The sequence below is a fragment of the Triturus cristatus genome, chromosome 9 (assembly GCF_964204655.1).
Source record: "Triturus cristatus chromosome 9, aTriCri1.1, whole genome shotgun sequence".
NCBI lineage: Eukaryota > Metazoa > Chordata > Amphibia > Caudata > Salamandridae > Triturus > Triturus cristatus.
In genome coordinates this window covers 860390802-860411217 of record NC_140592.1, presented here as the reverse complement: position 1 = coordinate 860411217, position 20416 = coordinate 860390802, and the positions used below count along the sequence as shown (strand labels likewise).

The 20416-nt window shown below is 44.9% G+C and overlaps 1 protein-coding gene across 2 annotated transcripts in view; it reads left to right on the top strand.

The window, feature by feature from the left end:
• WDR20 (WD repeat domain 20) overlaps positions 1-20416 on the top strand; it is a 257753-nt gene that overhangs the window by 128034 nt on the left and 109303 nt on the right. For both annotated transcript variants that reach the window (XM_085626341.1, XM_085626342.1), the window contains exon 2: positions 14682-14864. In XM_085626341.1, the coding sequence (XP_085482467.1) occupies positions 14682-14864 (183 nt within the window). The remainder of the gene's footprint in view (positions 1-14681; positions 14865-20416) is intronic.

The window sequence follows — 20416 nt, the reverse complement described above, 5'->3', positions numbered from 1 at the left end:
TGCAGATCGCTGAACAAGTCGTACTTTTTGTAAAGTGTACATATCACTGAGATATAGATCTACTCAAGGCATGCAGATCGCTGATGAACTTGCACAAAATATATATCAAATATATAATGCTTTATTTAAAGCATGCAAATTGCTGAAAAGTTTACATAAAATATTTAAATTGCCAAAGTGCAAATAAGCATGCAAATCGCTTACTCCGACTTGCACTGATGTAAAACAACAATCACTCGCAATAGAAGTAGCTGAAGCGTTTGAAAGAAAAAAAAAAGAGCTTGGTCGCGCTTGCGTTGGAGCCGCGAGCCTACACACACTCTCACTAGAAGCCGGCTTGCCTTTGCTTTGTCTTGAGTGTTTGTTGAACCTCGAGCTTAATGGCGCTCGCTCTGGGGAGCCGCGTTGCTTTTATAGAGCTGGAGTCGGATAATGAAATGGTAGGACATGCATGTCTTTCAAACCAGCAGTTGTTAGCCAATAGATGCGACGCTCAAAACTGGTGAAACATTCAAGTTAATGAAAATCTTCCTCGATCCTCTGTGCGGGAGCGAGGAAAAAAACAAACAATTGAAAGTGTTACCTTCAGTATTCACTTACACGCGAGTTAAAATGTCAAAACAGTTGACGGTGCACTTGGCAGATTGCTCCCTGGCCCCTTCTTTCAAATGGTTAACGGCATAAAAGCTGGAGTCGATAAAGTCCCGAATCGTCACCAGTTTTGTAGTGAAGACACTACGCAGCTTGTAGTGTGAGAAGGTTTATTCACCGATCATGTCCATCCACGAAGGAGCACTGGAGCAACTGACTACAGAAAGAATGCAGAGCTCCAGCGACCACCTGACATTCCAAGCCTCGGGTTTGCACAATACTACAAAACCTTACCTTGATTAGAAACCTTACCTAGATTACAAACCTTATAATACTAAGTTTATACTTTTATTGGTTTGGTGCCTATTCTGTTTGGTTACATCTGAATTTGTGAAGAATGATTTGAGATCTTTCAGAACTGCTTGCAGAAACTTTGTAATGTTTAGCCAGTGGGTCTGGTTTAGTTCAGTTTTGTCATCATTTACTCTGTATGTTGTCCGATAGCTGCACATGAGACTAACATTATCTTTCGGAGATTTTTAACGCATTCCATTACTGCATATTAGTAAGGATTGTTTTGTGTACTTTGTTTCTTCCGATTGTGTTGATACTCTATATTTTATGTCTGTGTATAAATGTATGCATGTGTCTTTTCTCTTGCTACACACAATCCATTGGTATAAAACCTGTATTTCACAGGGAACCTTGAAAAATGGAAATATTCCGCTTTTTATTGTGAAATATGGAATTTATTATCCTAATGCAAGCCCCAACACTTTACGCAGAACTTCACCACTGTTGGGTAATTCTAGGATCAGGCAGCACGAAGGACCACATTATGTGGTAAGAGTATCTGAATTATGCAGCAAGGTAAATGCAATTTATGCAGCACATTGCTAGTATTTTCATCCATTTCAGCTAGAAACACCATTTTCTGAAAGCTGCAAAGTATGTAGGCAACTCACAACTATGTAGTGATTGCCTCTGCCACAAAATCTCCAAGTCCACTGGCCGTCGTCATTGTACATTGTCAACAATTTATTCATGAAAGATAAATAAATGCTAAATATTCTAATTTTGGTCAGTGCTGGTAGCTTCTCTATGAAAACTGCTTTTTAAGCGAATTCTAAGATAAACTGCTAATGTGTGGTATAGTTGAATATGGTGATTAATATATTTACATAAAGCAATTATAACCAAATGAGTTTTCTGCTGAATAATTCCATGCTTTAGTCCTTTTATAGTGTTCATGCACTGTATTTAAATTGGTGTATCCAACCACTCTGCATTTCCGTATGATTAACACCTGGAAGAGGTTGAAACTTATCAATGCCATGGACATTTGGAAATAAAACTGCTTTGACCGTGTACCGGCCGGTGGTACTTTTCTGGAACAGGAAGAGAAATGTGTTTGTTGGAAAAAATATATATCAACCCCCCCCCTCCCAATCGGAGTTTAGAATTACGCTCTTGTGAGTCACTCTTTGAAATGTCGGGGGGGGGGGGAGGGGGGTTGCATCCTCAAGTTCTCTCTATTCCCATCCCCCCGTTGTCTCTCATTTTATCGCCTTAATGACATATTATATATGCACATTACATCAACTTCTAAAACTCAGCCCCTGACATTGAAAGAGATTGGAGCATTCTTAGAGATGTATGCACAACTCTTCTATCTTGAATCCTCCAGGGAATTTACTGTTCACCTCAACAGTATATCTTGACTCCTTCTTTCATAGCTCTTTTTTCCCTATTGGCACCTTGTCATTCAGCATTCAAGGAACTCTGTTCTGGGTACAAAGGGGTCATCATTTAAGCGATCTATTCTCCCTGGACATGTTAGTGTGCATTCCATACCTAAAGAGGCGATTGAAATACAGGTATAGTACAACAGAGTGGTCAGTGCAACAATATACTGCATACCACCTTCAGCCATGCGCACCGGTAGTTCGCCACCAAATATGCAGCCTCTCACCCTTGCATCTGACCTAGGTTCTTCACCCAAAAACACCCTTAAGGACTTTGTCCTTCGAAGTTGTGAATGTAGTTATATTAGATAGGTTTTTAATATTTGGGCCCACTTTCCCACCTGTGCCCCTAGCACTCCTGAGTGGACAAGCACCCATCTTACTGCATCTCCTTTGGTGCGTTGTTTTTTCACAGAGCTATAGTCATGACTGTCCCCAATTGTGATTTTCAAAATGGCAGAAAAAAGTCTGATTTCCCCTTCATTAGCTCATCATTTGTCTAAAACAAATTCAAACGTGAGTGAGGGAATTCATGAGTTTCAGAATTTGTGATTTTAGCCAAAAAGCCCACTCTGCACTTTTCCTAACTCTAATTTCACGAAAACTACTACATGGGTTTGCACCAAAAACGAAAATTCCTGCTAGGTTGGACATTTATCTATTTAGCGTTTTTTCACTGTAGCAGTGGGCAAAATCTCATATTTGAGCAAAACATTTTGACGATCAAGTTTCCTCTACAAGGAAGAACTTCATGAATACTTCACATGAACACTGTCAGCCAAATTATGTCGATCCATCGTTGGGGAAAAAATAAAAACAATGGCATCTGAAAGTAACACGTTAGTGATAGATTCTTTACCTTAGAATATCACCAGGCGTCAGACTGGATCTGAATAGTTTTCTGTAGCAGTACCCATGCGCGTCAGTAGGTGGCGTCGTGCGGCTCCTCGCCCGTCACTGGCGTCGCAAGCACCGAGATGACGTCACGAAGACTACTTAGGCGCAACCCATGCGCGCTGACGTCAGTTCTTTCTTTTTCTGCGCCGGCAAGCGCAGATCCGGATAGAGCACGTACCTTAGTCACTTTTTGACTGCCTTTTGGAGACTTTTGTCTCACCCTTTTTTCTCCTGGTGCACGTAGGGATGCCTGGCTTGAAGTCTTGTGGGGCCTGCCATCGCAACATGTCGCTGGCAGACCCTCATGATGTTTGCCTCTGTGTGGAGACTGACCATGACTCCTGGTCCTGCCGGGACTGTCGAGCCATGGCCCCGAAGGCCTTGAGGAAGTGGCGCCGGAAGCTGCTGGAGGTGCGGCACTTGTTCCAACGCCGCTCCAGGGACTGTTCCCGGGACCGCTCACAGGGCCGCAGTAGTTACTCCTCGGGCTCCAAGTCTTCGCCCTCGGATTCCGGTAAGCGACGACATAAAAAAAGTTGAAGAAGCGTGTTCGCTCTCCGACATCCGCCAGCCGGTCCTCGGATGCGGACGAGGGGGACAGGGGCTCTGCCCCTGCGGCTCCTTTGGAACCTGGGAGTCCCGCAGCCTTCCCGCCTTACCAGGGTCCGTCGGCGACTCCTGAACAGGTGTAAGAGTTTCTTGCCACCATGGACTGCCTTTTTAGGCCTCGGGCTCCTGCCGGCGTGCCTTCAGACCCCGCGGTCCCGTGTCCAGATCCTGTTGGCCCGTCGGCGGATCCAGCTTCGGTGCCACAAGATCCTAAGCCGTTGGCTTCGGCCCTGGCGCCACGAGGTCCGGCACTGCCGGCTCGGCCCTCTGCTCCGGCGCCGCAGTGGGTGCCATTCGTTCCACCCTTGCCCCAGTCCCAGGACCATTTCGTTCCTACCTGGGACCCGCATTGGGAGGAGACGCCGGCCCGACCCCGGCCGGTGCCGTTTCTGACGCAGTTTGTCTCTGCTCCGGCTCTGCCGCCGGGACCGGTTCCTCTTGCAACGGAGGTGGAGGATGACTGGGAGGGGTCAGAGGACCCTCTTGCCCGTCAATGTGACTCCGAGCAGGACGGGGTGGACGATCTGGAGGACGCCGGGGACCTCTATCTCTTCTGACCCGGGGTTTGCCTCTTCCCCCGCCTACGATGGAGGAGGGCACCTTCTACACAATGGTTCTCCGTCGGGCTGCTGCGGTCCTTAATCTTGATCTTCCTACGGTAGCCCTCAGGACTAACCTCCCTACTGAGGTGCTCCAGATGGCTTCGACTCCGTCGGAGCCTCTGCTTCCCTTCAACGACACCCTCCCTGACGTCCTATTGGGCAGTTGGTCGCAGCTGGCCACAGGGGCCCCTGTGGATAAAAACGTCGCCAGGCGTCCCCGCCCGGCGCTTGGTGACCCCGCGTTCTTGACCACTCATCCCACGCCGGAGAGCCTGGTCATCCATGCCTCGACGTCGCAGAGTGCTTTTCCCACGGCTCCGCCGGAAAAGGACTCTAAGAAGCTGGAGCAGTTTGGTAAGCGGTAGGTGAACACCGCCTGTTTGTTGCAGCGCTATTCCCACGCGGTGTGGGACACGGTTGCTCAGGTGTTGCCTCAGTGTCCTGGGGAGGTCCAGTCTGTGCTTTCCCAGGCAATTGCTGAGGGTAATCGGCGTGGTTTGGACACCGCTGACTTGTTAGGCAGGGCGATTTCTACAACACTGGCGCTGCGTCGCCACGCTTAGTTGCGATCCGCTGTGTTCTTGCCTGACGTCCAGAGCTCGCTCATGGACATGCCCTTTGATGGCACTCGCCTTTTTGGCGATAAGGCTGACAGTGCGCTGGAGCGCTTTAAGGACTCGCAGGCCACGGCACAGTCCTTGGGTCTTTACACGAAAAGCCCAGCCACTTCTGGGTTTCGTTCCTTTCGTGGCCAAGGCAGGGGCGCCCAGGCACGTTCCTTCAACAAGCCTGTGCAGAGCCAGCCTCAGCGCGGCCGTGGCTTCCACAGGGGCGGCCCTGGGAATCAGCGTGGGGGGCAGTCCACCTCCGCCCCCGCTGCTTTTACCTCCAAACCTTCCTAATCCGAGCTTTGTGGAGCACCCCATGCCGGTGGGTGGCAGGGTCCGCCACCACCTCCAACACTGGCGCAATATCACATCAGACGAGTGGGTGTTGCAGATCATCCGCAAGGGTTATTCTATTCCCTTTCAGTCTACCCCTCCAGCCATGCCACCTCGGTGCCACCGCATGTCGGGGGATCAATTGGTGCTTCTCCAGCAGGAAGTTACGGCCCTCTTGGCCTTGGGGGCCATCGAGCGCGTTCCTGGGCCAGAAGTAGGACGTTCTTTTTATTCCCACTACTTTATGGTCCCCAAGAAGGACAAAGGGGGCCTGCGCCCCATCTTGGACCTCCAGAACGTCAATGGCTTCCGGAAGGAGAAGTTCAAAATGCTGACTCTGGCTCAGGTCCTGGATGCCCTCGACCCTGGAGAATGGATGGTCGCGTTGGACTTGCAAGATGCATATTTTCACATCCCTGTCCTGCCGGTCCACCGGCGTTACCTGCGGTTCATGGTGGGCCAGGAGCATTTTCAGTTTGCCGTGCTCCTCTTCAGCCTTACCAGTGCCCCTCGGGTGTTCACGAAGGTGATGGCGGTGGTCGCAGCTCACCTGCGCAGGTCCGGGGTGTCTGTCTTCCCCTACCTCGACGACTGGTTGTTGAAGGCGGGCTCGCCCCAGGCAGTCGTCCACCACCTTCAGACTACGGCCGACCTCCTGCATTTGCTGGGGGTTCTCCGTCAACATGCCGAAGTCGCACCTGAGTCCCTCTCAGAAGCCCCCCTTCATCGGAGCGGTTCTGGATTTGACGCTGTTTCGGGTTTATCCTCCCGAGCAGCGAGTCCGGGATATTCAGGCTATGATACGGATCTTTCAGCCTCTGTCCCGGGTTTCGGTCAGGATGACCCTCCGGCTCCTGGGCCTGATGGCCTCCTGCATCCTGCTGGTGCAACATGGCAGATGGCATATGCGGGCTCTGCAGTGGGACCTGACGTTCCAGTAGGCGCAGCATCAGGGCAACCTGTCCGATCATGTCCAGATCTCTGAGGGCACTGCACGACAATTGCAGTGGTGGATCACAAATCGTGATTGGGTCAGTGGCAGATCCCTCTCCCTTCCCCAACCGAAGCACACAGTGGGGTCTGATGCGTCCCTCCTGGGACGGGGAGGCCACTTGGGAAAGGCAGAGATCAGGGGAATCTGGTCTCCGGCGGAGTCCCGGCTCCGTATCAACCTCTTCGCTTCGGGCGATCCGGCTTGCACTGAAAGCATTCCTTCCCTCTGTCCGGGGAAGTGTGGTGCAGGTGTTCACGGACAACACCACAGCCATGTGGTATTGCAACAAACCGGGCAGGGTGGGGTCCTGGACCGTATGTCAGGATGATCTGCGCCTCTGGATGTGGCTGGAACATCAAGGCATCACCTTGGTGGTTCAACACCTGGCAGGTTCTCTGAATACCAGGGTGGACTAACTCAGCCGCCGGTGCTTGATGGATCATGAATGGCGTCTGCACTCGGACGTGGCGCAAGGTCTCTTTCAGCAGTGGGGAGAGCCTTGGTTAGATCTATTCGCCACCAAAGAGAACGTGCAATGTCATCAGTTCTGCGCGTTGGAATTTCCAAGGCGGCACTCGCTCTGCGACGCTTTTCGTCGCGAGTGGAGTTGCGGTATGTACGATTTTCCGTCTATACCACTTCAGCACTCTGGGCAGAAGAAGATTTGGCGTGGCCGGGCCCAAGTCATCATTGTGGTTCCGGATTGGGCACGAAGATACTGGTATCCCGAGCTACTCGGCACTGCAATCGATCACCGGATCCGTCTGCCTCTTTGGAAGGATCTTCTGTCGCAGCAGCAGGGGACGGTCCTCCACCTGAACCTGTCCAGCCTCCACCTCCACGCGTGGAGATTGAGCAGCGACAGTTGACAGCTTTAGATCTTCCTCCTGAAGTCTGTGATGTCATTCTGGCAGCCAGGTGTCCCTCCACTAAAACGGTATACGCCTGCAGATGGAACATGTTTGTGGCATGGTGCACAGCAAAGGCTGTGGATCCCCTTTCTGCCCCTCTGTGAAGTTCTTCTGTTCCTTCTTTCTTTGGCCCAGCAGGGCTCTGCTCTGGGCACTATCAAAGGTTATCTTTCAGCCATCTCTGCCTTTTTGAGGCTTCCAGATCAGCCTTCTCTCTTTAAGCTTCCTCCTGTGCCGTTCATGCCTCAATGGGACTTGAATCTCGTTTTGACCCATCTGATGTGCGCTCCATTTGAGCCCCTTCATACATGTCCTTTGCGTCATCTTACTCTTAAGACTGCTTTCCTGGTCGCTATCACCTCTGCCAGAAGAGTAAGTGAGCTCCAGGCTCTTTCTCCCAAACCTCCTTTCCTTTCTGTTCATCCGGACAAGGTGGTGTTAAGGACCCATCCTTCTTTTTTGCCAAAGGTAATCCCGCCCTTCCCCATCGGGCAGACCATCACTTTGCCTACCTTCTTTCCACCTCCCCATCCTTCGAGGGAAGAGGAGAGGCTCCACCGTCTGCACCCAAAACGTGCGCTCGCATTCTATCTGAAGCGTACACAGCAGTTCCGGGTGGATGACCAGCTCTATGTTGGCTACGTGGGCGCCAAGAAAGGTCGGGCTGTGCACAAACGGACCATCTCTCGGTGGGTCGTTCTGTGCATCAAAGCATGTTACTACTTGGCTAAGAAGGAGCCTCCTGTGGGGCTGCGTGCCCATTCTGCCAGGGCAACTGCAGCCACTACTGCCTTGGGACGTGGCGTCCCCTTGCAGGACATTTGTCAAGCAGCTACATGGGCCTCGCTGCACGCGTTTACCAAGCATTACTGCCTTGACAGTTGGGTCTGGAGGGACAGCTTCTTTGGCTGTTCTGTTCCCCGTGACTTTCTGGTGTAATCTTTTCAGACCCACCATTGGGGTTGGTATTGCTGGGGTATCTATTCTAAGGTAAGGGTTCTATCACTAACGTGTCTTTCAGAAGCACAAGTTACTACTTGTGTAACGATATATCTGTTAGAGACATTAGTTAGTGATAGATTCCTTACCGCCCCACCCATCCTTCCCGTTCTGCGAACTGATTCTTGGGTTAGGGTCATCCCCCTTTCAGGCCCCTAGTTTCATGGCACCAGTGGTCCGATACTTGCATGGCTCTGCGTTCCTGGCGCGGAAAGTTGTGTACAGAACAGACGTTAGCACGCATGGGTGGTGCCTAAGTTGTCTCCGTGACGTCATCTCGGCGCTTGCGCCGCAAGTGACGGGCACGGAGCCGCATGACACCACCTACTGACTTGCAGGGGTACTGCTACAGAAAACCTTCCGGATCCAGTCTGACGCCTGGGGATATTCTAAGGTAAGGAATCTATCACTAACTAATGTCTCTTACAGATATATCGTTACACAAGTAGTAACTTGTGCTTTAATTACATATGCAATGAAGTTCCAAACGGGCCAAGGTATTACTTTGGATCACTAAAGTTGTAAATCTTCTAATGCACATTATCAAGAAGAAGCCAACATTTGAGGTTAACTATGCTTTTTAGAGAGGCAAGACACTGGGATACACACCTGTACTTGATGCACAATGTTGAATGTAGAATGGCATCTAATCGCAGCGGTGAGTTAGTTACCGTAGGGTACGAGACATAACTGGTGAATTGCAGGTTTTTTGTTGTAAATGTTGAATCAGTGAAGTTCTAGTTTTTTTTTTATTTTGTTTTTTTTACCGCAAAGTAATTTTTATTGCCAAACGTAACAGCAGCACCCCCCACCTGCAGCCAGGCCCTACGTCCAACCCCAGTGAGCATCCAACTCTCTGCTGGCTGCCAAGCCCCTGCCAGGGCACCCTGCAGGGGTAGGAAGTTGTACGGTCCCCTTACCAAACCGCTATGCCCCAGAGAATGTAGTTCCCAGGGCCAATGTGGGCATCGGCCATGCGCACCTGCGTTTCATCACCAAACCTGCAGCATCGTACCCTTGCATCATCCCAACTTTGTTTATTTTTTACCCTTGAGGATGGAGTCCCTTGGGCCTCCTAAGGCTTGGGAAGAGTCCTTCTCCAGCCCTTTCTAAAGACATAGCCCCAGGAGATGGGAGTTCCTGGGGCCCTGTACCGGTGGCTCGGGGATGGTGTCCGCAGGCCCCCGCCACAAATAATGAAAATTATTAAAAAAAAGATTGATTTTCTTTTTTTTCTTTACATTTTTTTTTATTTTCTTTAACGATTTGTCATCCTGCAGGAGTCCCATCTATTTTTTTGGGCCCTCAAACCCAATCATCCAGACTGACCAGATTCACACCAAATCACAAAAAGATTACTTTCAGGACGAAGATCTAGCTTCCTTCCAAACTTGGTGTAATTCTGTTCAACCCTTTTTGCGGTAGTAATTACTAAAAGTTCCATGGAAAATGCATAGGGAAATTCTGCATCTGCTTGACTGATCATTCTGAAACTTTCTAGGAAGGGGCTAAAGCGAATAAATGTTTATTTGGGGAAGTTTCTTAAATTCGTCAAGTGGCATCAAAGGTATTGGCAAACCAGAAAACTATTTTCCTATGGAAGCGCAAACCTAACTACCCAGTGGCGACTGCCACTGGGTAACATTTATATATTGTGTATGTATATATCTTTGTGTGCATCTGTGTGTGTATGTATGTTACACAAGTGGTGATAAATACAGCGCACATAACTAAATCCAGGGCAGGTCAACAGGACAGTGAAAAGACGTACAAGTTAAAATGTAATACAAGCAGACATCCACAACTAATACATACCGCTTAATCGTAGAATAACATATCAATAAAAACATGATAGGCACCTCAGCTAGCTATAGCTGTGGCATAAAAGTTAGGCCAATGCTTCCTCATGTTCACAGCAGACGAAAATAAATTTATATTTGATAGGGCTATTAGCTCATTGGAAACCGATTGAAGATACAGCAAAACCTGTCTACACTGCCTAAAATTTATAATGTGTGGTCTTATAAATCTCACTCTAATAGAGCAGTGGAAAGTACAAAAGAAAACAGACTGTCCATCACAAGGACAGACCCTCCTTTCTCGGTTCCATTGGCTCCTCAGTGGTTAAGTCACCATCAAATGGACTAATTTAAGTCGAAACCTGGTTAAGATGAAGCAATGATGGATAGATAAAAAGTCGATCAGATATGGCTGCATGCTGCACACTAGGGGAATAGATAAATAAGAGGCCACAAGCCCTTCAAGAGATTGTGTCGATCCCTCGCAGCACATGCCACCCCACTCCACTCTATCTGTCCTTTAATTATACTTTTGAACAGTCAAAGTTGAAGCACCCCTCAATGGGGATAAAAGGAAGATTCAAAGATGAATACACCTTCTGATATAACTCCACCATGATCTCTCAAGCGAGTGGTCGAAGGAGAGGCAATCTAATAAGACACCCCTATTCAGTGCTGCTTAAGGCTTCTTCCAGAACAAGTGCCACTGCAGAACAGGTGCTGCCTTTATAATATCCTCAATAAAAGGCATACCAAATTTGCTATGAGAGATGGAGGTGGGCGCGGAGTGAGGAACCGAAAGAATGCACCTCAAAATACCATTCTCCTTAGTTTGCGCTTTTCCCACCCTTGAATACCCCCAAATACTTGCCACATAGGTAGCAACTGACAGCTTTGGCGCTATACAAAGTGCATATTGCAAAATATCCATTAAAGGCATATTACCCAAAAAGACTAGTTTGCCCCTCTTTTCAATGTACAGTGGGCACATGGGGGGCAGTTTGCATGCACTTAGGGCCACATGTACGAAGCTTGGTGTTTGCGATTACGAAATAGTGGATTTTTGCGATTTGCTATTTGGTAATCGCAAACACTAATGTACTAAAGTGTATTTTAAACTTTCTGCGATTCCCAGAAACAAGTATTCTGGGACCAGTTACAGGGTATCGCCCCTCATCTGCCAGGCTAGCTTGACTCTAATGGCATGGTGAGCACGGGACCCACAAGGATGCTTGTTTCCGGTCCAGGGAGGACCTTGCCTGGCAGTTCGGGCTGGACTGTTGCCATGAGGAGCAGGGTCACGGCTGGTTGGCATATGGCTGGGTCCAAACTGGGATGGCATAGGGAGCAAAAGAATACTCTGATCTCGTGACTGTGGGTGAGTGGTTTAAACGTTTCAGCACTCCGTCCAGCTTCTTGTTTGCTACAGTGTGTTTTGAGCAGAAGAATAAACCAGTGCTGCCTGCTTTAGGGTTAGATCTTGCACTTTGTGGTCCTTCATAAATGTTGCTACCATTGAATAGTGTAGCTGATTAAGCACATTAGAGGCAGATGGGCAAGAAGCCTAATCCAAGTAAGAGGAAAGACTGTGAGGCACAGGGAGGTGTTTAAAGTCTGAAAGCAAAGCACTTCAAAGCTTTACTGATGTGAGGAGACACCTGGACCTTGTTAATCTATCAACGTCATGGCACCTTCAGACTCCTCACACGCCCTCCTCAACGTCCCCATGCCAATTGTTAAGACCATTTTATGCAGTGCATTTAAAATTCATCTAGTCGTTTTCCATTTGTGGTATATCTGAGGCAAAGGTTCCAGATGATGACCTGGTATTGGCATACATTTTATGCATCATGCTAGGGACGATGTAATCTGTTTGCCAGATTAGCAGCTGGTAAATGAGGATACCAAACTCCACTTAATTACAGTGTTTGATTTTGGGCAAGTGTTCAGTTTTTCTGGGACTCCAGTCATTTACTTGAGATGATTGTTTGCACTTGGCGGTCACGTGCAGTAGATGGGCCCGACAGGCAGACTTGTGGTGATTGTAAGATGTCCCGTGGAGGAAGCACCAGAGGAGAGGCCCATGGCAATGGAATGGAAGCAGACAAGTCTGAGCAGGGAGCTGAGAGGCAGGAATAACTGGACCTAAATTGCCCAACTCACCTGCCCGCTTATCTGGCAGTGCTTATACTGTCCTGATAGGAGCTGTGCTGTCCTGCTTCATGGTGTTTGTCACAATCTGAAGCAATCTCCCTTTCATAAGCAAACAGCAGTCTTGTGCCCACCCTCTGGCTGTGTTCGCCAATCGGACGCAACTATTTACCTGGGGGTGGGCTCTGGGTCGCTGTAGTCGTGGGCTCTGGGTCGCTGTAGTCATGGACTTCCGGTGTATCATACTCCATTTCACAAGTTGAACACATCGGCTTCTGATTTCGTGATTGGCTGTGAGCAAGAGGGTGTAACAAATTGGTCCCTAGTTAACCTTAATTCCATGTCTATTTGTCCCTCAGACAGAATAGACATTAAAGCTGCTTGCCCCAGAAATAAATCTAGATGTCACGGGCGTTGGACGATACTATTTCTCCACCCCTGAGAAGTGTTAATACACCTAAAACATACTCTAGAAAAACCTCTTGAATAATCTCCACGTATTACAGTTGTCTGTCTTACCCCCCTCCACTCCGCCCCCCCCCCCCCCCCCACATCCCTCTTCTACATAAGCTTATGGATTGCTTTGAGCACTAGTCTGCTAGTAGCTCCAAGTAGTCTGTTGCGCACCAACTGATTGGGGGTTCAAGTGCCTTGATTGGCATTTCATGGAGATGACCTCCCCTCCCACGAGAGATGCCTTGGTGTGGTGATGGTCACCTGCGGAAGGGAGTGTACAATGGGCCTGTCAATCAACAGGTTGTTGCTGATCCACCAAATCAGAGAAAGCTGAGCCCTGGTCGTTGCCAATGCTAGATCTTCTCAATGCCCTTCCACTTCTGCCCACTGCCCTTACAGAGACTCTAGTATTCGGCACAGGTGTAACCTGGCGTTCAGTACAATCGCTGTGCATGAAACCTATCTCAGTTTCACGACAGTCTGATGAAGGAAAGGACAGTCTCTTGTTGCTTTGGAGCTGTAGTGACTGGCTTTGTGGTAAGTGGACAATACTACCAGTTCAGGGTGTTTTCCTTAAAATGTACTAGTGATGCACTAGGTGGATTGGCATGTTAAAGTACTTGTTTTTCAGATACAGCTGTGACATGAAGTTTCCTAGTTATAGCAGGAGGCTAATGTCCTGCAAGGTGACCATCTGTAAGTCTTAGGAAGAATAAACCTGATCAGCGGCCTGGGATTGACTAGATAGTGGTCCTTTTTTGGGATCAGGGAGTACACCAGTCCCGCTTTAGTGTCTATGTACTGGTTGAGTGGCGCCAGAATTAAATGTAGCAGTTGGAAGGGGTTCAAATATGTATGACGTTTAAACCTTTGCAATATCTAAAATTTGTTTAGTCCTTATGTACCAGCACACATCCTGATTTGCACCAAACCAATTGATTTGTTAATCTTTTTTTCTTATTTTATGTTCCATAAAAACTTAGCTAGATTTTAATTTAGAGTAGTCCAATGCTTTCAAAGAACTTGGGCATTCATTTATTCATTTCTGGTACCTTGTGTTTCTCATAAAACAGAACTTCCTTGATGAAATGCATCGTGTTCATTACCATGTACATAGCTATTATTTTAGGTTACATGAGACCCCCCCCCCCCCCCGCCCCCACACACAGCTGTTCATGGATAGAGGAATAAAGGAGTTTTGGTGAAGCTATACACAAAACGGCTTCACCTGCATCTATCACCTACAAGTCCTGTCCCCCACCTTTCACTGCTTTCTAGCCATCCAAATGGAAAAAAAAAATAACTTACCTGATGATCTTCCCACACCACCATAAGCATTAGCCCCCCGCCACCCCCCCACCCACCCACCCAAACAAATATTTGGAAACCTATCATTTAATGCAAAAAGTGTATGTATTCCTAGATTATTTTAGAGTCCACTACTGGCAACTATTGAAGTGAATTATTTTAGTATTTCAGTTGTGCCTATTGTTTGCTAAATGAATGCCCAAAGTCTGTTAAGTACAATGGAGACCATTCTCTTCGTTCAGTCAGGTTTGTTGCAATATGGTAAATAGACGTGCATCTATGTTTTTCAAGTAAAGTCAAATAAAAAATATTCCTAGCATTCCATGCTCCAATGTTATTATTTAGAACTGAATAATTTGGCCCCTTGCATTTTAGTTTCAGACAAAATAGGTTTATTGGAATTGCTTCCTTTTATCCAAGTACTATGGCTTTATTATTAATGTCTTATCCTTAATGTTTAAAATGGCTTTTACTTTTCGATATGCATCTGGTTATTTGATGTGGGTTTTAAAGTGGATAAATATTTCCAGTGAATATTTTAATAGTAGGGTTCATCTAGGATGTGTTTTAAGAGGAAACCCACACTAAATGTATTTTACACAATTTGTTTGTTCTAACATTTGCTTATTTTGTATCATCTTTCTTATGCATATATATTTCTTTTTTTTACCCCCTCAGGCTGCGGACCTGAGTAAACCAATAGACAAGCGAATATACAAAGGAACGCAACCTACGTGTCATGACTTCAATCATCTAACTGCAACAGCAGAAAGTGTCTCCCTTTTGGTTGGCTTTTCGGCGGGCCAAGTACAGCTTATAGATCCTATAAAAAAAGAAACTAGCAAACTATTTAATGAGGAAGTAAGTAGCTGTTGGAGTTGGTATGTATACACAGTGCCTATATCGTTGTGCTTATTCTCAAACAGTAATTTGTATTTTAGTGTAAAAATTGTGTTTAGAATTGTGCATTTTATCATAGGCTAGATATATAGAAGTATTTATATGGCTGTGTGTTTGTTTTTTCTCACATTGATAACGTTTTCTAGAACCTCTCCAGAAAATAGCCCAAGATTTTGATTCTCTACACTCTCTGGCAGCGAAAGACTTAGTCAACATAACGTCATAATACAGAGAAATCAGTAAACTGTAACCCATTTAGCATTACAAGAGAAAGGTGCGTATTAGGCAATAATCAGCCCTGTGAGACTCAACAGGAGTATTTGCGGACTCCAAACATCTTTTCACCTTGAGTAGGCAAATTCACACTAGGAGTTCACTTTCTGATTTTATTAAAATCAAAAACCTATCTTTGTGCAGACAATATGAATATTGGTTACTATATCAAACAAGGGCTGAAGTGTTGACTCAAGTGTTTAATGAGGTATTGGCGTTGAATATTGCCCCTGTGTCCTGGCAAGGTAGCATTGTACAGCCAATTTTCAAAAGCGACCCAGTGGATAATCCTTCCAATTATCAGTTAATTGCCTTACCTGATTTAGAAGCTAAGGTTTTTGCTTCTCGATTACTGATTGCTTTGGAAAGTTGGGCAACATTGCAGGAAATAATCCCAATTGACCAGGCAGTATTTTGTAAGGGCCAATCTTCAATTGCAAATTTTTTGGCCCTTACGTTACTAGCTGAGCAGGCCTTCGATTCAGTTCCACGAGTATCACTATGGCAAAATCTTGCAGGATTCACCGAAAGCTGTTGAATGCTATAATGCTCCTGTATACCAATACTTGGGTTCAGGTCAAGTTAATTGACGGTTTTACTTTGTCTCAAAAAATTAAAACTTTTAATGGCCTTAAACAAGGCTGTGTACTTTCAGCTTGTTTTTTAAAATAGTTTTATGTCAGACCTACTACAGCACCTTGAGTCTGTCAATACCCATCCTCCGAAACTTGCTGAGGTGCATTTTAGCTATTTACAATACGCTGATGATACGATTTTGTTGAGTCGAACTCCGTTAGGCTTACAAAGATTGATTAATGCATTTGATGATTATATTTTAGTTAATGGTCTGGAACTGAATGTTAAACTAAAATCATGAAAATTGCCCAGGTGAAACTTAAGACTAAATAATGAAGGGATAGAGGTGGGCCAGTTGCAGTGGTGACGACTTATACATACCTGTTCACTTTATTTGAAAATAGTCTTGTTTAAAAGCATTTTTATAGTTTTGAGGGCAAAAACATAATTTTTAATTTACGCTTTTAAATGCTTACGTAAATCATTGAGATGTCAATCATATGAAGATCTTCTAGTTTTGGGAGCCAAGCTACAGCCAACAAATGCATATGGCTCGCCTCTTACCAAGAGGATGGATTCTAAATTATTGGATTTACTAGTAATTAAGGCCTGTAAATCTGTATTTGGAATCCCCAGGTCAATTGGCTAAGCCGAAATCGGATTAGAGTTTAGCCTCCAAAGACAGTCCATGGTGGTGCAAGGGTCATTTTTGTTTTGATATATTTTACTTGTTTTCATCTGACCCTGACTCTTTAGCAAATAATTGCTGGTGTGAAATAATTCGTTCTGTCTACAGACTCGCTTGGAGATCCCATATTTTAACATGCTTTCGGAGTTTTGATCTGCAATCCAGGTTTCCAGGAATGACAATGCCCAGTTTTAAACTGTTTTTTAAAAAATCGATTCAAATTAATTCACTTAATACAGAAAAGGCAAGCTTTAGTGCCAAAAACGCATGCTTGGTCTGTGATTTAACTCTCATCAGTCCTTGCAAATTCAGCCCTATTTGAATGCCTATTTCTCTGCTCGTATGAAGGAAACATTTTTAAAATTAAGACTTGGCATATACCCAACTAAGGATGGCACGCCAACCTGGATACAACAATAACCAACTACTGAATTTAGATTGTGCCGGTGGCCGTGTGAAACCCTATTACAAATTGTGTGTCCTAAATTGCTTAAAGCGTCGTGCATTATTAAATCCTTGATTCCTTAACCCCTTCCGCGCTGCGCGAATTTTCGTGCTGTGCTGGCATTTTAATGAGTGGGCGGGGTTCGGACGGCCTCTGGCCGTCCTCTGCACACGCCCACCGTGACTTCGGATGGCCAGGGACTGTCCGAAGCGCACAAGGGGTTAAGGCTCTGGTAAGATCAGCACGCCCTGCCCTTATTTTATGTTTATTGGGTGCGTCGATTCCAGTGATATGTCAAATGAAAAACATTTTAACAATTGCATGAAAACTGCTGGTGCCTGTAGTTTTAAATTTACTTGTTTATAACTATTGTTAAGGGACATTTTAAAGGTTCGGAAAATATAAGTTTATTTTATTTTTCATTTATTTTTACTTTATTTATTTTAAATCTTAAGAAAATTTGCGATTCCAAGGGAATTCTGCCATGTGGTGAAAAATCTGTACCGCAATGCAAAAGCCTCCATTATTAATGGAAATATCGCAGGTACAATTTCCATCAGCCGGGGGACACGCCAAGGCTGTTGTTTTCCCTGTTCATTGAACCTCTGGCATGTGCTATTCGCCAGGATGATACTATAGCCGCTCCCTTACCGGGCTCGGCAAAACAAACTTTTTGCCGATGATATGGCGCTCTATCTAGCAACAGATAGGGATAACATAACGAGAGCCTTAGATAAAATTGGGAAGTTCACTAATATTGGAGGATATAAAATCAATCATGCCAAATCAGAAGTGCTTCTTTTTAACAGCACCGCTGATATCGTGCCTCTCGCCATGCGGGAACATTATAACGCAACCAAGCCAATAAGATATCTCGGGATTTTTGTGACCACCAGATTGGAAGATTTATATCCAGTAAACTTAATTTGTACTTTAAACAAAATAAAATGTGTTTAAACAATGGGAAAATGGCCCATCTCAGTCATGGGGCGTGTTGCCCTTATTATAAAGAATACTCTTCTTATTCCCTTTTCTAATTTAATGTTCAAAATTCCAAAATCTTTTTTTGATTCTGTGCAATCTGAATTTAGACGTTTCATCTGGTCGGCACAAAAACCGAGAACAAAATTACAAATTCTCCTACTTGAAGTAGAGGACGGGGGCTTAGACCTACCAGATATACGGCTATATAATCATGCCTCAATCCTTAATTGGCTTAACTATAACGCAGAGGAGCTGATCGAAGCCAATTTTTTTCTTTCAATTATGCTTAAGGAATCTGAGATTGACCTTATGCCTTTTTTACGGGTACCCAAACTTCCCAAAAAATACGCTATAAAACCCCAAGGGTGATGACTTTTGCTTTTTTTTTTTAAATATGGGGAATGTATGATATTCCGTGGCTTCACCCCCAGATGAAATTAAAGGAATGTATTTCGCTGGGGTTACAGTAGTCCCATTTAAATTGTGATCAGTGGGAAAAATTAGGGTTCTTGACTCTTCAGGACTTGTATACTAATTAAGGATTTCTCTCCAGGCAACCGGTACGAAATAGTAAAACTAACATAAGCAGTAACCTGATATTTAGCTTTGTACAGGTTAAGCAGTTCAGCATGGGCCTAATTCCTTAAAAAGATTGTCCAGGCGCTCTCCTGGGGAAGGCATATTTCATTTCTAAAACTAAGGGCATAGGCAATCGGAATAAATTAAATCAGTGGAGAACAAACAGGTGATCCTTGATCACCTGGACTTTTTCCCTGCAACTATTATAATATCATGAGCTGTAAAAGTCAGGTCTGCCAACCTAAGAAGGATGGCATGGTTCAGCAAATGGATGATCTATCACACCCCGATCGACTCCACAGAATGTTCCCCTCTAGTGACCCCAGGTGTTTTAGATGCGGGCTTGCAGTCGGGGACTGGATCCATGTAGGGTTTACATGCTGCCATTTGAGTAACTTTTGGCAGGATATTTTTCTGAAATTACCAAGAAATTGGAATCTAATCTTTCTCCTAGTTCTCTCACTGCTCTTTTTGGCAGAGTAGAGTCGAGTGAAGATTTGACCTTAGGCCAACGTCAATTTATCTTCATTGCTATTTTAATTGCAAGATCAATTATTTTAGCAAACTGGAAGTCTAAGGTCCCGACGATCTCTCAATGGATTTTAAAAATGCAGAGAGTCTTTAATCAGGAATCCATTTATGCAAAAAGGGTAGGCTCCCATGCTAAACTTGAAAGAATTTGGCAGTTTTGGAATTCAATTGTTCCTATATCCTCTATATTTCTATGTAATACGTATTTTGTTTAGATGTTTTATTTTTATTTCTCTCTTCTCCTAAAATGAAATGTGAACTAGAATGTCATATTTGTGTAATGGGACTTATGCAGGTTACCTTCTTGTACTTTGTAATTTTGTACTGTGTAAAATTTTATACTTTTACTACAACAATAAAAATATTTTTTTTTAAAAAGGAAAATATAAGGTTATAGTTTTTAGGCTACTGGTACTTTGAATATCTTTGCAGTATGACCCAATGATTCAGTTTTTTAGCAACTTATGTAATCCAGCTCTAAAGAGTATATACAAGCATATAAGCATTTTATTCATGTGCACAATGATACATAATGTTTACAGCTCACATGTAGGCACTTTATAGCTCATTTGCACCACGTTTCATAATGTTTGCAGCTTTCATTGTATATTCCTGGGAACTTGATCATTATGTTATTCGTTTTATGATTAATGAACAACTGCGCTAAAAGATGTGGATATGTAGTATCAATGTTCCAGTACAGCACGTAACCATAGAAACATTTTTTGTGGGTACAGTTGTATATCAATTGGCGAATTAAGGAAATAACAATGAACCTAGTTAATTAGCATATCAAATTTTAAAATGATCATACTAATGTTTTAATTGCAATAATTTTTGTTTAGCAATAAATAAATAACAGAAAAGTTAAAAAAAACATTAGAACAGTAATTCAAAATTTCTCTGCATCGGCTTTCTAACCGTGCCTTTTCCCTCTCGAACTTATCTACTCTTAGCACCAAAAGGAGCCTGTTTTAGTTTCGTAGATAGCCTTGCCCTCCCCTGCATATCTTAGTGGGACAGAAGAAGTATTATTACATTAAAAAGACAGTTGTTTGTCTCCTCTCTCAGAAGCTATGGTGTCTTCGGGTAGTGCAATACGCCTGTCTGAACCTTGATGTGCCTTCCTTTAGCCTTCATAAAGGAAATATTTAAAGCTTTCCTATGTGTGACCCTAGACTTGATGCACCTTGTAAATGACAATTCCTCTCTCCCCAAATAACGTTCTTATACAGTTTATATACCCCTCGTTCTCAGTTAGGGGGCATAGTAAATTCTCTATCCGACATAGCTGCATGAATTTCATCTTCAACAGGGAGCTTTCAAGTTTGATGAAGTAAAACAAAATAAAAATTTTCGAAACCCAAAAATGAGCCTGTAATTGCATGAAAGGTAAAAGAAAGCCTTTCACATATGAATCCCTAACTCTAAACAGAC